The 14,050-nt window shown below is 53.7% G+C and overlaps 8 protein-coding genes across 8 annotated transcripts; 6 read left to right on the top strand and 2 right to left on the bottom strand.

Annotated features, from left to right (window-relative positions):
• Positions 1–289: 289 nt before the first annotated feature.
• ASPSYDRAFT_158062 (uncharacterized protein) lies at positions 290–2,010 on the top strand (the record flags this gene model as incomplete). Its single annotated transcript, XM_040842701.1, has 4 exons — positions 290–613; positions 666–943; positions 989–1,507; positions 1,557–2,010. 4 exons carry the CDS (start codon positions 290–292, stop codon positions 2,008–2,010), a joined length of 1,575 nt encoding a protein of 524 aa, XP_040699370.1.
• A 64-nt stretch (positions 2,011–2,074) lies between these two features.
• On the bottom strand, positions 2,075–3,432 carry ASPSYDRAFT_92694 (uncharacterized protein; the record flags this gene model as incomplete). Its single annotated transcript, XM_040852719.1, has 2 exons — positions 2,075–2,518; positions 2,578–3,432. 2 exons carry the CDS (start codon positions 3,430–3,432, stop codon positions 2,075–2,077), a joined length of 1,299 nt encoding a protein of 432 aa, XP_040699369.1.
• A 316-nt stretch (positions 3,433–3,748) lies between these two features.
• ASPSYDRAFT_48775 (uncharacterized protein) lies at positions 3,749–5,312 on the top strand. Its single transcript, XM_040847703.1, has 2 exons — positions 3,749–3,868; positions 3,927–5,312. Exons 1-2 carry the CDS (start codon positions 3,806–3,808, stop codon positions 5,259–5,261), a joined length of 1,398 nt encoding a protein of 465 aa, XP_040699368.1. The 5' UTR covers positions 3,749–3,805; the 3' UTR covers positions 5,262–5,312.
• A 474-nt stretch (positions 5,313–5,786) lies between these two features.
• ASPSYDRAFT_60497 (type 1 glutamine amidotransferase) lies at positions 5,787–6,668 on the top strand (the record flags this gene model as incomplete). Its single annotated transcript, XM_040849861.1, has 1 exon — positions 5,787–6,668. The coding sequence occupies one exon, from the start codon at positions 5,787–5,789 to the stop codon at positions 6,666–6,668; it is 882 nt and encodes a 293-aa protein (XP_040699367.1).
• On the bottom strand, positions 6,373–8,608 carry ASPSYDRAFT_48773 (aldehyde dehydrogenase family protein). The gene is made up of 2 exons (XM_040847702.1): positions 7,416–8,608; positions 6,373–7,349 (listed from the first exon to the last, which is right to left on the bottom strand). The coding sequence occupies exons 1-2, from the start codon at positions 8,211–8,213 to the stop codon at positions 6,726–6,728; spliced, it is 1,422 nt and encodes a 473-aa protein (XP_040699366.1). The 5' UTR covers positions 8,214–8,608; the 3' UTR covers positions 6,373–6,725.
• Positions 8,609–9,025: 417 nt separating this feature from the next.
• Positions 9,026–10,759, top strand: ASPSYDRAFT_158118 (putative MFS alpha-glucoside transporter; the record flags this gene model as incomplete). Its single annotated transcript, XM_040842705.1, has 3 exons — positions 9,026–9,193; positions 9,241–9,261; positions 9,305–10,759. 3 exons carry the CDS (start codon positions 9,026–9,028, stop codon positions 10,757–10,759), a joined length of 1,644 nt encoding a protein of 547 aa, XP_040699365.1.
• Positions 10,760–10,873: 114 nt separating this feature from the next.
• On the top strand, positions 10,874–11,749 carry ASPSYDRAFT_158431 (uncharacterized protein; the record flags this gene model as incomplete). The annotated part of the gene is made up of 1 exon (XM_040842729.1): positions 10,874–11,749. One exon carries the CDS (start codon positions 10,874–10,876, stop codon positions 11,747–11,749), a length of 876 nt encoding a protein of 291 aa, XP_040699364.1.
• A 689-nt stretch (positions 11,750–12,438) lies between these two features.
• ASPSYDRAFT_1159383 (FAD-dependent monooxygenase) lies at positions 12,439–13,989 on the top strand (the record flags this gene model as incomplete). Its single annotated transcript, XM_040840066.1, has 4 exons — positions 12,439–12,758; positions 12,804–13,060; positions 13,110–13,480; positions 13,525–13,989. 4 exons carry the CDS (start codon positions 12,439–12,441, stop codon positions 13,987–13,989), a joined length of 1,413 nt encoding a protein of 470 aa, XP_040699363.1.
• Between the last annotated feature and the right edge of the window lie 61 nt (positions 13,990–14,050).

The following is a 14,050-nucleotide window of genomic DNA, read 5'->3' as shown; positions in this document are numbered from 1 at the left end:
GGCCAATGTGGGCGCTCACCCCCGGGCGGAGGAGGGGCTCCGGGGACAGACCCTGGAGAAGACAGAAGCTGGGGAAAAAAAACCGCTGAGATGACTCGAAGGAGAATTGTCCGCATTGGGCCGATTCATTTCGTTTGCACCAGGCCAGTCGCGGCCTCGCTAGCTGGCAAGGGTCTGGTGGCCTGGTTATAAGGTGAACCACCCTTCTTCCCCTTTCTTTTCGGGCTCGTTTTTTTTTCCCCCTCTACTCTCCACCTTTGAAGGGCAGGCCTATTCTTGTTACTTCAGTATGGCCGACAACACGGAATCAACGTCTGTGCCCAAGGACGTCAAGGATGCCGCCCACGTCGAGCGGCTCCCGTCGTTCGGCGAGGGCATGAACAAGGACAATGTCGACTACTCTCGTGTTGACAAGGAGATTGCGCAGTATGCGGGTCAGGAGCAGATCGAGGTCGACGAGGAGACGAGCAAACGCCTGCGCAGGATGATTGATAAGCGTGTCTTGGTTATCATGATCTTCACGTACTTCCTGCAGGCCCTGGACAAGGGAACCATGTCGTTCGCGTCTATCATGGGTATTAGAGAGTACGCCGGTCTTGAAAACGGCCAAAAGGTTGTCTGCTCTAGTCATTTTCATCATACAGTTGCAGCGCTGACTCTGGTAGTACTCCTGGCTCACGACCTGTATCTACATCGCCGTGCTCTTTGTCGAATACCCTACCAACTGGATCATCCAGCGAGTCCCTATCGCGAAATACCTCGGCGTGAATATCATTCTCTGGGGTGCAGTTCTGGCCCTGCACAGTGCCTGCAAGGACTTCCCTAGCTTGGTCGCTGTTCGCACTCTGCTGGGTATCTTCGAAGCCGTCTGCCAGCCCTCCTTCGTCCTGATGTCCAGCATGTGGTACAAGCGCCAGGAGCAGGCTGAAACCGTGACATACTGGTATGCCATACTAAGCCCTCTTTAGGCCACTTTTAACTCTCGCAGGTACATGATGAACGGAACCCAGCAGATCGTCGGTGGTCTGCTCGCATACTGCTTCAGCCTGATCGGGAACGATCACAACGTCAAGTCCTTCCATGCCCTATTCATGACATACGGCTGCGCATCTGTTATCTGGGGCTTCTTCGTCCTGTGGTGGCTACCTGACTCGCCCATGCGCGCCAAATGCTTCAGCGAAGAAGACAAGCGCCTCATGGTCGAACGTGTTCGATCCAACCAGACTGGTATCCAGAACAGGAAATTCCGCGCATACCAAATCAAAGAAGCCCTGCTTGACCCGCAGATCTGGTGCTACTGTGCTATTCAGATCTTCACGACCCTGCCTACTAGTGGTCTGGGTGCGTTTGCGAATATCGTCATCGAGGGCTTCAATTTCAGCAAGCTCCAAACCCAGCTCCTAGCTATGGTTCTGGGTTTCTATATCATCATCGTCCTTTTAACCTCAGCGTGGCTCGTCCGTAAAACTGGTCAGAACCTCTATGTCATGTTGGGCTTTATCATCCCGTATGTTCTCCCCTTATATTTCCACTTCCGCAACCCTAACGCTGTCCAGCTCGTACGTCGGCACGATCGTCCTCATGACCGTCGATAACCACAACATGGGCACCAAGGTCGGTCTCCTGATCAGCTACTACATTACCCTCTCCTTCTGGTCCGCGCAGACCCTCGGCCTGTCAATGGTATCTCGCAACATCGGTGGTGCCACCAAGAAATCCGCCGTCATCGCCGCGACATTCGTCTCGTGGGCTGTGGGCAATGCCATCGGCCCGCAGGTGTTCCTAGACCGTGATGCGCCGAAGTACTTTATTGCCTTTGGGGTTCACCTTGGGTGCTATGTCTGCCTGACCATCTCGGTGATCTTCTTGCGCTGGTACCTTTCGCATCAGAACAGGAAGAAGGAGAGACTGTTGAGGGAGGCGGGTTTGGATCCGAATGAGCAGAACTTGGCGCATGCGTTTGAGGACCGCACGGACCAGGAGAATTTGTATTTCAGGTATATCTATTAGGCTTTTTTAGCGTGGGTGGCTAGGGATTGGACAGTTTGTTGAATGATACCAGGGTTGGCTCTACCTATATACTCTCTATATTAACTCTGTACTTCTCAAATAAATCAATAGCAGCTGCATTCTGAGCCTCGAGGTCGACATCGTTAAGATACGACCCAGATTCCCGCAGATATCTCTCCATCTTCTCTGGATCACTTCCAACCGCTTCAAGGGCGTAGGCATATAATCGCCCGACATCCCTACTCATGTTTATCGCCTTAGTCGACCGCTCCCTCCGAACAGCATCATATGCAGAAAACACCGCAGGTATCTGACTAGCCTCGGCGAGTCGAGCGAACAACGCATTCAATACCGCTGCATCTTCAATGGCCTGTCCGGCACCATTGCCTACAAAAGGACCTGTCGCGTGTGCGGCATCACCGATCATCGCGACTACACCGTGGTAGTATTTCGGTGCTGGATCGTGGTCATATATCTTCCAGCTTTGGTGTGGGTTTCTGCTGATGAGCTACTTTGTATCAGTATTGGGCGAAGACAAGTAAGTAGGGGTTAAATGAGTTCCAGTACCTCAGCAATGGCCCGCGCATCTTCACTGTACCCATCGAACAGCCCCATGGTGAATGACTCTGGCTCTCCTCCGCATAAAGCCCCCGGGGCCTGGAACGTACAACTAAGGGTATCCCCCTTATCAATCGGGAGCGAGCACATGTATCCTTTTGATCCACACAGGATGGCAGCATTCCGCGTCCACTCCTCTCTCACGACCTGCCGGGCTTCATCCATAGGGACGGCACGGGAGTACAGATACCACTGATCATGGTTCTTCGGTGCTGTAGCTGGATGGTTCTCTCCGAGGAGATATCTCCTGGCTGCACTCCTGACCCCGTCTGCGCCGATAAGACAGTCTGCTTCTGCTGTTGTGCCGTCCGTGAACTCCAGCTTGACTTGCGATTTTATATCATTGCTATCACCGCCGTCATTTAATAAGGATAAAACAACACCCTGTACCTTCTTCCCAAATGACACCGTATTACCCGGAAGCAACCCAATCCACCCCTCCAGCAAATCCTTTCGCGAAATCGTCCTCCTCCCCTTCGCCTTCCCAAGCCGCCCAATCACCCGCCCGCTATGCTGCCCCTCGGCAAGGAGAACCTGCGTAGCGAGTTCAACCTCCGCATCGCGACTCATGAGATTCGCGCGGGCGAGATACGAAATCTTCAGCTCGGGACTGATGAGGTCCATTGCGGCGAGTGCGTTCTTGTGTAGTGCTAGACCCGCGCCTGTACAGGGGTATGCAGGTTGGGACTCGTAGATGTGCACTGTTATATGGGGGTGTTGGATTAGACCGACTGTGAGGGAGAGGCCTGCTATTCCGCCGCCGGCGATGGCGATGTTTATCTTTTGGTGGTGGGGGATTGACATTCTGTGTACGTTTATCAAGTTGTGATTTGGGCTGTGGCTGACGGGAATTTATATGCCTGAAGATTTGGCCCCAGATGACGCGTGGCTGCTGTGTGTATGTGTAACCATCTCTCTACCCAGTTAGGTTGTCAGTGCTATTGTTCCAAGGATGTAGTTATGAACAAGAGGGTTTCCAAGCACACAGCTGATCCCATCCCAGCTGGTAACTGATCAGCAATCGAGGCCTCATTGGACAACATCTCCCTTGGCTGCACAGCCGGAAATTATCCTTTAAAGCGGCCCCGCCGTGGGAATACGAGAACCGGCGCAATTTTCTCTCCTTGACTCTTCATGTCGTCAGTTATCTTAACCGCTGAGGGATATGGAAAAAGAAATGGGCGGAGCTGCGCACATGGATAGGCGTCGCGCCCGTCGCGGCCACTTTCACAGCGGGCAGGTTGGTCTTTGACTGACAGCCGGCATATACAAGAGCACGAGCCAGCTAACATGAACAGCGCGATGGAACTTACGAGAAGGAGCAGCAGCAACAGAAGCAGAAGCAGCAAAAGAAGGCTTTATCCCCACGCATACGACAAGGTATAAAACCACAGGCTTCGATTGACGAGACCCTCGCACCAAGCCTCGTGGGCGAGGCCCTGAATCTGCAAACTAAAGAAGCGTTCCAGCAGTTCCTGGTGCACTATTTCCCCAACATGCATGCGTCGATTGCCTCGCGGGTCGACGTGAACTGGATGGACTTTGTACGCAGCCCGCAACCGCTGCCCCCGGCTGTGATGTGGGGGGTGCGTGCTCTCGTCACATACCAGATGGGATCCATGCAGGCTGGAAGCAATGAGAATAAGAGTAAGAATAAGCATGAGAATGAGAATGCCCTCCTGACCGCGCGCCATATGTATACTCGGGGCATACGGCACCTCGCGTCTATTTTAGGGACGCCGTCCGCGTTAACTGATTCAACCCTCGCCGCTGCCATTATGCTTTGTATGTTTGAGGCGATAGATGGGGATTGTGAGGGTTCCTGGCTGTTACATGCCCAAGGAATCCGACATATCATCGCTGCACGGGGGCCGGATGCACATAAGACGGGCATGGGTCGGAATCTATTACTATCCTACCGACCATTCTTGATTGGCGAGGCTTTCATCAACTGCGAGCCTTGTATCCTGGGAAGGCCAGACTGGGCTGCGATTTTCGAGGATGTCGATATCGACATCGCATCTGCCGATGGCGAAAGCGAAAGCAAAAGCAAGACCAAGACCAGCAGCAGTCCTCTCGGGCAAACGATCGACTATGCATTCAACGAAAGCGCCAAATGCCCTGGCTACTATGCAGCCACGCACGAGATTATAACCTCGCGGCCTGCGTCGCACAAGTCCAAGTCCGTTTCGCAGACTCTGATGGACGACATGGGACGCACCAGGCGCAATCTTCTCCGGCTCCAGGGTATCCTTGTCCAGGGCGTCTGCCTAAGTGGTACTGGCACTGGCACAGGCACAGAGACGCCGTCAGCATCCAGCTTTGCCGGATCGATTTCGCCAGCACATGTTGCCAGCCTGGCGAAGCTGTCTTCCGAGGGTATCAGCGCTGCCGTTGCATTGTTGGACCAGCTTAGCACGCTTCTGCGGTCGCATTTCCACAGAGTAATTTCCCTGTCTCAGTACCAGTCTGGATTTATGACAGAGCTTAATGGGGCCAGTCTTAAGGATCCATGGTATGCTGGCGCGAATCGACTCGTCCGTACGACTGCGGTGGAAGCGTCCAAGGCCTGTCCGATGGGAAATCAATTGGATAGGTTTTCGGTTTCCATGGGCATGTTAAGTATATATTAACCGATTAATTAATAAATTCAAAAATGCTGGTTGTAAAATAATGGAACAACGATTCTATACCTTGGTTGTCCTACATGTTTGACGGTATAACTGACAGACAGCATGAAACTACAGTATCTAAGCATTAAACGGCGAAGGGACAGCCTCGCTTGTTTCATTACGGCAAGTAAGAGTCAATGACTGTAAACGCCAGTCGATATGTCTATCATGGCCATTTTTGACAAGAGCAAGAGTATATTGTAGACTCCGCTCCGCCAACAGCCAAGCAATCGTCGCAGGCAGAAGCCAACCCAGGCTTGGCTACTCCAGGACCAGACGCCAGAGGAAAGAAAGCCTTAACCCGGTAGGTTCGTGCCCGGGCAAGTGGGTAACTGAAGGAGTAGATGTTGCAGCAACTGACGTCAAGCCAAGATCCACCAGGCTGCCAGAACCAGCCATCCCATCATAGATGCTATCTTATAAGAGTCCTACTCCTGCTCCCCTAGAATCATAATATCCACCAGCATAACCGCACCCAAGAAGACAATGGAAACAGACCAAACATACAAACCCACCCCCTCCGCGCCCGTCGTGCGCCTCATGGTCCTCGAGACCGACACTCCACACCCAGACACATTCTCAGACCGTGGCTCCTTCGGCAAAATCGTCCACAGCCACTTCTCGCTCGCCGGGCGCGCCCACCACCCTCCTCTCGGCGTAGAAACAGACCAGATCTTCGTCGTCACCGAGCAGCCGGGCGGGCGGATCCCGGCGTTGCATGAATTCGACTCCTTCGACGGCCTCCTGATTACAGGGAGCGTGTACGATGCGCACGGCGACAACGAGTGGATATTGCAATTGCTGGACCTGCTGCGGAAGTTGTGGATAGAAAGGCCCGAATTTCACTTCGTGGGTGTCTGCTTTGGACACCAGCTTCTTGCTAGACTGTTAGGTGGCGAGGTAGGACCTGCGCCATCGCAAGATTGGGAATTGGCTCATTCAAGGATTGAACTTACGCCTACGGGGCAGCGCATTTTCCGCACGCTGGAGGATCATATCCATCTGCACCAGATGCATCAGGACCAGGTTGTGCGGGCGCCTACGGCTGCGTCTGCTGGGGCTGAGTTGCTCGCCCCTGATACGGACGTCCTAGTCTGGGGCCGCAGTGAGCATACCCCTGTCCAGGGCTTGTATATCCCGAACCGGCTGTTCACGACGCAGGCGCATTTGGCGTTTGATGAGGATATGGTCAAGCGGCAGATTCAGATCCGGGTTGATGCCGGGGGGATTAAGGATCTGGAGCATGCGGATCGGGCGGCGGAGACGGCGTATCTTGAGCATGATGGGGTGGAGGTTGCAAAGGCTGTGCTGAGGTTGTTTGTGTTTGACGATGATGAGTATACGGGGGGTGATAGGAAGGCTTCATAGGATACTACTACTCAATCAGGAAATATATGAACATGTCACCGTTAAACGCTATAAAGACTAGGCCTTTCTAATCCACAGCGACTTCGAGTTACAGTACTGCGTCAACCCCTGCACACCCCATTCAGTCCCCAGTCCAGAGCTCTTATGCCCCCCAAACGGCACAAACGGCGAGACCTCAAAGTGGCTGTTAATCCACACAGTGCCAGCCTGCAATTGATCCGCCATGCGCTGTGCCTTGTCCAGATCCTTCGTCCAAACTGACGCCCCAAGCGCACTCTCAGACGCGTTCGCGCGGGCAAGGACGTCCTCCTCATCGTCCCATTTCAGCAAAGGCAGGATAGGCGCGAAGGGTTCCTCCTGCACGACTCGAGACTCTTCAGGCGGGTTGTCAATCAGCGTAGGCGGGATGAAGTATCCACTGGACTCTGAAATCGTCCCACCGAGGGCTGGCTTGAGATTCTGAGTCGCGATGGACGAGAACAAGTCTTTGGCCTTTTCGTACTGCATGCTGTTTTGCACGGGGCCAATGAATGCGGACTCGTCTGTGCCGGGGCCGACCTGGAAGGCCTTGACGGCTTCGACGAATTTGGAGAGGAAGGTGTCGTAAATGCTGGAGTGGACGTATAGGCGTTTGATCATCAGGCAGATTTGCGAGCAGTTTAGGAAGGACAGAATTGCGAGCTATTACACGGATAATTAGCTTTGCATTTGCAGGTAAGGAGAGGAAGGGAAGGGAAGGAAGGGTACGTTTGGAACGATCTTGTCGATATCTACATCGTCGCAGATAATGGCAGCGTCGTTGCCGCCTAGTTCCAGAGTTACGCGCTTCAGTGTCTTTGCGCAGCTGGCCATGACTCTGCGGCCTGTGACCGACGATCCAGTGAAGCTGATCTTGTCGATGCCGGGGTGTTCGGTGATTCTAGGGCCAAGGTCGTCGCCGCCGCTGAGGGCCTGGATTACACCAGCAGGGAAATGGGGGATCGCGAGCTCAGCAAGCTTGAGATCACAGTAGGGAGTAAAGGGTGAGGGTTTCACGATGACCGTGTTACCGGTGTACACGGCGGGCACGATCTTGCCGACAGCAAGCAGGACAGGGAAGTTCCAGGGCACAATGGCACCGGCGACACCGAGCGGCGTGTACCGCTGGACGATCTTGCAGTCGTCCTTGTCCTGGATGACGGTCTCGGGCATCTCGATGGTAGATAGACTGCGGGCCCAGATAACAGCCATGCCGATTTCCTGCGCGGCCTGGGCGAGGGATTTGCCCTGTTCCTGGGTTAGGAGGGCGGCGAGCGCATCCTTGTTGGCGTCGATGGAGTCGGCATAGGCGGAGATGGCCTTGCGACGCTCGTCGAAGGAGGTGCGCGACCAGGTCTTGAATGCAGTCCTTGCGGCGGCGACGGCGCGGTCGAGGTCGTCCTGGGTCGAGACAGGGACCTCCGGGTTGGGCTGCTTGGTGGCGGGGTTGATGCCGTGGCGTGTCTCAGCTGTGGTGGTCAGCTCGCCGTTGATGACATTATGGAAGGTGGTAGTGTCGAGAGGCATGATGATGAGTGGAAAGAAGAGTGCTGGGTCTACGGTCTATACTCAGGGAGAAAGGGGAAGCGTTATATAGGGCTGCCGGGTGCGCAGGACGGCAGTTTCAGACCACCATATCACAACATCACAGCGGCACAAGTCGGCGCTTACCAGCTCTTGAGAGTCTAAAAAGGACTGGGACCCCCGCCCCAGAAGATCATTGCACCTCGTGGCATGGCGAATTCCCGAACTGCAATCCGGCTGGTCCTGACTGGCTGTGATTGACTCTGGCTGAGAGGATCAGCGCCGAAGGATCAACAGCTCAGCTGCCCCGCATGGTCCCTGCGAAAGACGATGGTACAGATCGCAGCTGTGCCGAGGCAAGTACAGGAGTAAAGTTTTGGGGTTGAGGCAAGCTGGTGGGCAGAGGGGTGGCATGAGGATGGAGGAAGAGGATGCGGGGGCGGAGCAGAGAAGCCCCATCCTGGTCCATTATTTAGACTCTCTGAACCATTAATTGCCATTAATTTAGGTCTTGGAGGATCGCCAGCCTTACTGTTCCTGTTCCTGGGCTGGTCGGGGTGGATTTCGGCAGATACACGAACCAAACCAAAGAAACCGCAGGAATTGAGAACCAAATAAACGGACAAAGGCTGTATTATTCTGGCATCTTTAAGCTGCAGAACGTACAGCTGAGAATGTTAACAAAGTTCACGCATGCAGCCAGCCAATAAAAGGCGCATGAAAGATGCTTATAACCCACTGTGCTGCCCCGCCAGCCAAGAAACCTGAACTGGTTTTTCCCCTCTGTCAAGACTCAAGAGAAGGACAGAGACAACATGGGCGCCGATAAGGAGGTCCGCCTGGTGCATGTGCTGCCTGCAGACGCCGACCTGCGCGAGGCCGAGTTGTCGTTCGAGTTCACCAAGGACGAGCATGCCCTGACCTTCTTCGCTGCTGCCCGCCGCCACTGGCCCGCCCTGGCCTGGGGGATGTTCATGAATTTGGTATGTCTTTTTTTCTCAAGCGTAAATAATGTAGGCTAACGAGCTAGGCTACCGTGTTGAAAGGAATCGTAAGTTGTCCTACTCGCAAACCTGTCCATACTAACCCAGCAGGACGGCGGTGTTGTCAAAGGCCTTGTAGGGCTCGACGTCTTCAAAGAGACATACGGCTACTATCACAACGGCCAATACATGCTGGCAGCCCAGTGGCTCTCTGCCTTCAACTATGCAAACCTCCTGGGAGCTATTGTCGGCGCCCTGCTGTCTGCCATGGCCTACGACCGCTTCGGCCCCCGGATCATGATCGCAGTCTGCTCGGTCCTGTCCATCGCCTTCATCTTCATCCAGTTCTTCAGCCACTCCCCAGCCCAGCTGTTCGTCGGCCAGCTCGTCAACGGCTGCATCATCGCCTTCTACCCGATCTGCGCCTCTGCCTACGTCGGCGAGGTCACCCCGCTGGTCCTGCGCGGCTTCGCAGCAACAATGACCAACCTCGCCTTTTCCATCGGCTCGCTCATCGCCTCAGGGATCCTCAAAGGCACCGAACCCATCAACACCGTCTACTCGTATAAAATCCCCATCGCCACGCAGTGGGCCCTCCCCTGCATCATGCTAACCCTGGTCTACTTCGTCCCCGACCCTCCCTACTGGCTCTGCCGCAAAGGCCGCTACAACGACGCGCTGGCCTCCCTGCGCCGCCTCGCAACACCCCCAGTCGACGTAACCCACAAGCTGGCGCACATCCGCGAGACCCTGCGTCTCGAGGAAAGCTTCCAGGGTGGCCGCCCTCACTACATGGAGTGCTTCCGCGGGCCCAACTTCCGCCGCCTCACCATCTGCGTCATGGCGTACAGCATGCAAGCATTCACGGGAAACGTCTTCTTCATTTCGTACGCGGTGCACTTTATGGAACTCGCGGGCCTGGATGCCTCGGATGCGTTTAGCATGAACCTCGGCTTAACGGCGATTGGATTCGTCGGGACTTGCATCTCCTGGTTTCTCCTCTCTTATATCGGCCGGCGCACGATGTACCTCTTTGGCTGCTGCTCGCTTGCCGTGGCTTTATTCGCTATCGGCGCCGTGGACCTTGCGCCGCGCGGCGTCGAGAGTACAAGGGTAGCGGTGACTTGGGCCCAGTGTGGGATTATGCTCCTGTGTACATTCGTCTACGACCTCTCCCTGGGCCCGTTCTGTTATGTGTTACTGGCGGAAGTCTCCTCCGCGAGACTGCGTGGGTTCACGATTGCATTGGCGACGGTCGCCTGCTTCGTCTGGTCGGTTGTCTTTGCGGTTGTGATCCCGTATGCGATGAACGAGGACCAGGGAGACTGGCGCGGGAAAATGGGTTTCTTATTTTCAGGGCTGGCTGGGTTGTCGGCTGTTTGGTGTTTCTTTTACCTGCCTGAGACGAGGGGGAGGACGTTTGAGGAGTTGGATGTGTTGTTTGAGAGGAAGGTGGACAGTAGGAAGTTTTCGAGGTACAAGGTTGATATTGTGGATGCGCAGGATGCGCAGGAGGTGGAAAGAGACACACAGGGGAGGGAGAGAGAAGGAGGGAGAGAGGTGTAGACTGAATAGACAGACAATAGAGAGCAGTATAGAGTGGTATAAAGTGGGTGTCTTGGCATCCATCCGTCTTCTTTTCGCACAATGAACTCAACTTCACCAACACAACGCTCCACAATGCTGAACAGATTAAAACAATTCTCCCACAACAACTTCCCTCTACAGTCCCCTGTAATCCAAATCCTCTCCGACCTCCATCTCGAAATCGATCAACAGTATCTGGCCTTCTCCATTCCCGCCCACGCCAAGACCCTCATTCTCGGCGGCGATGTCGGGCGCTTAGTCGACTACGACAATTATCGCGCTTTCCTGCAGAAACAGACTGATCAATTTGAAACGGTCTTTCTCGTCCTTGGGAATCATGAATTCCACAATCTATCTTTTGAGGAGGGCATTCAGAAGGCGAGGGAGCTCGAACAGGAACCTTGTTTCAACGGACGACTAATCCTCCTCCATCGACGACGACATGACATCCGAGACCCGGATTCCGGCTGCTGTGTTACGGTTCTAGGATGTACACTCTGGTCTGACATTCCCGAGGAAGCGAGGGATATTGTTCGGTACAAGATCTCCGACTTCACCAAGATTACCGATTGGAGTGTCGAGAGCCATAACGCAGCCCATGAAAAGGACGTCACCTGGTTACTGGATGAGATACGATGCGTACAGAGAGAGAACGAACAGGTCCGAAATGAAATCGACAAGAAATCGATTCTGGTGGTGACGCACCACGCCCCGTGTCTCAAGCGGACTTCGGCCCCGCAGCACGAGAATAGTCCCTGGAGATTTGCGTTCGGAACGGATATCCTGCGAAATATTACCGACACAAGTGGGATTAAGGCTTGGGCGTTTGGGCATACGCATTTTACGACTGAGTTCAGGGAAAATGGAGTACGGGTTGTCAGTAATCAGAGAGGATATGTGTTGCCGTGGACTCGGACTGAACAGAAGGTCGAAAATGGGTTTGATGCTGGGAGAGTTATTCAAGTTTGACCTTCTTTCGTCGACCAGTTCATCAACCAGGTTCCACAGAAAGTGCGACAAGCCTTCGGCAAGAAACATGCCTGTGCAACGTAGTCGCGTTTATGTTTCAGAAGCTTTCTTTCCTCTTGACTAAACCGAATACCTCATGAATGGGGTTTGAACCACGAGGGTAATTTTGAATGTTGTGAGATTGTCACAGTATTCTCCTTATGGTTTCTGGATGGAACGGCAGCAGGGAGAAAGACTAGGGAATGAGGCATGCCTAGTGTAGTACTATTTGTGTATAGACTGCATCTGACATGCTTCATACTGAACAAACGTGTAACCTTAGACTCGGGAGTGTTGAGCCCATGACAGTGGAATAAAGGTATAGATATTAGTATGCAGCTCTGGGACTCGAGTTTTTATAAGTATGATATGCAAAGGTTGAAAAGGAACTATGACTGTCGTCTAGTTACTGCCCGAGCTTAAATACAATGGAAGTTCTTCTGGATGAATATCTTGTTACACTGAGCGTTGATGAGGGGTTGAATGTTAACATGTTATATCCATGCTGTATACACATAGTGTAACACATTTGATCACACCACTAACTGCTCTCCGTTGTGCTTACCTCGAGGAGACTCAATTTCAAGTTCTGTTATTCTCAGTTTATTCATTTCTCCCAGACTTTCCCACCAACACCAAATACCTTCACGATGTTGCCTGCGGCAGCGGCTACAAACGGCCACTCAAAGCATTTCAAAGTAATAATAATAGGCGGAGGCATTGCCGGCCTAACCCTCGCACACAGCCTCGAACGCGCCGGGATCTCGTACACGCTGCTAGAAAAGCATCATGATTTCCAACCCCGACTTGGCGGCGTCCTTGTCATAGCGCCGTCCGGGGCACGCATCATCGAGCAGCTCGGGCTGTACGAGGCTATGAGCGAGGCTTCCGAGCCAATTATCACGCCGCGAACAGGGTTTCCAGATGGACGATGCTCGAGCCAGCGGTGGCTGCCAGAGCTGGAGAGGAGGTGAGGTGCTTCGTATCGGTATGGATGGGGCTAACTCGGGGCTAGATATGGGTACCCGGTGAATGTTATAACACGGCAGAAGATGTTGGAGGTGCTGTATGACGGTCTGCGGGAGTCGGGTAATGTTCTGGGAGGGAAGAGAGTGACGGGCATCTATCACAAGGAATCAGAGGTTGCGGTGCACACGGCCAATGGTGGAATATACAAGGGCGATTTGGTCGTCGGGGCAGATGGCGTGAACAGTATCGCCCGCTTGCATATGCTGCAGGAAGCAGGGAAGAGCGCTATGAAAGAGGCAGCTAGTACGTTACGGTGTGTTATACTGGGCAGTTGCTAACGCTATCGGTATAGGCCTGGCGTCGGAGTATCGAGTCTTGATCGGGATGTCGAAACCAATATCTGGCATACGCGCTGGAGAGCAAATCGTCCGCTGTTACGACGGGTTTGCGATATTCGTCTTTTGCGGCAAAGATAGTGAAATTGGCTGGTTTGTAGTCGACAAGCTGGATCGACGATATCAATACCCCGAGAAACCTGCCTACTCGACGGCCGACAACATCAGATTTTGCGAAAGCATAGGAGACGTGGAGATCTGGGAAGACGTACGGTTCAGCGACATCTTCAATGCAAGGACATCGTTTTCTGCTGCGCTGGTGGAAGAGAATGTGTTCCAAACATGGCACCATGGCCGGATTGCGTGCATTGGCGACAGTATCACCAAGGTAGGCGTGAAGTAAATGATAGTGACAGAAACTGACATGATAAGGCAAGCCCAAATACAGGCCTCGGCGCAAGCATCGCAATTGAGAGTGCAGCCGCGCTCGCAAGTCGACTCCATCAACTTGTCCAGTCCAGTGGCCAAGAGGAACTGTCTGACGCTGCGGTAGAAAATAGCCTGTGCGAATTCAGAAAGTCGCACCTCCAACGGTGTCAGATCATCGGATACGCATCAAACGAGGCCATTCGCTTGCATACCCGGGCTACATTCATGAAAAGAGTGGCTGGCCCCTTCGTCCTGACGTCCGAGCGGATGGCACTGTTCTTTCAGTCTATGGTTGCGGATGGTGGAGCCAAGTTGGATTTCCTACCACTGCCACCGCGTGGTACGGCCTGGGGGGAGACGAAACGAGCGTTGCTCAGGCTTCGCTGGATTGGGATTGTGGTAGGCCCGCTTATGGTTCTTTTATTGATTCAGTTCGCCCGGGTTATGCAGGGCTGGCCACTGAGGTAGTGATCGTGGCCAATTCACTTCTCATGTGCGTACCATATGTAGGCCATGCTGATAGTGTGAG

Source organism: Aspergillus sydowii (assembly GCF_001890705.1).
Source record: "Aspergillus sydowii CBS 593.65 unplaced genomic scaffold ASPSYscaffold_11, whole genome shotgun sequence".
NCBI classification, from domain to species: domain Eukaryota; kingdom Fungi; phylum Ascomycota; class Eurotiomycetes; order Eurotiales; family Aspergillaceae; genus Aspergillus; species Aspergillus sydowii.
The sequence above is the reverse complement of the archived record's forward strand: the minus strand, read 5'-3'. Positions and strand labels throughout refer to the sequence as shown.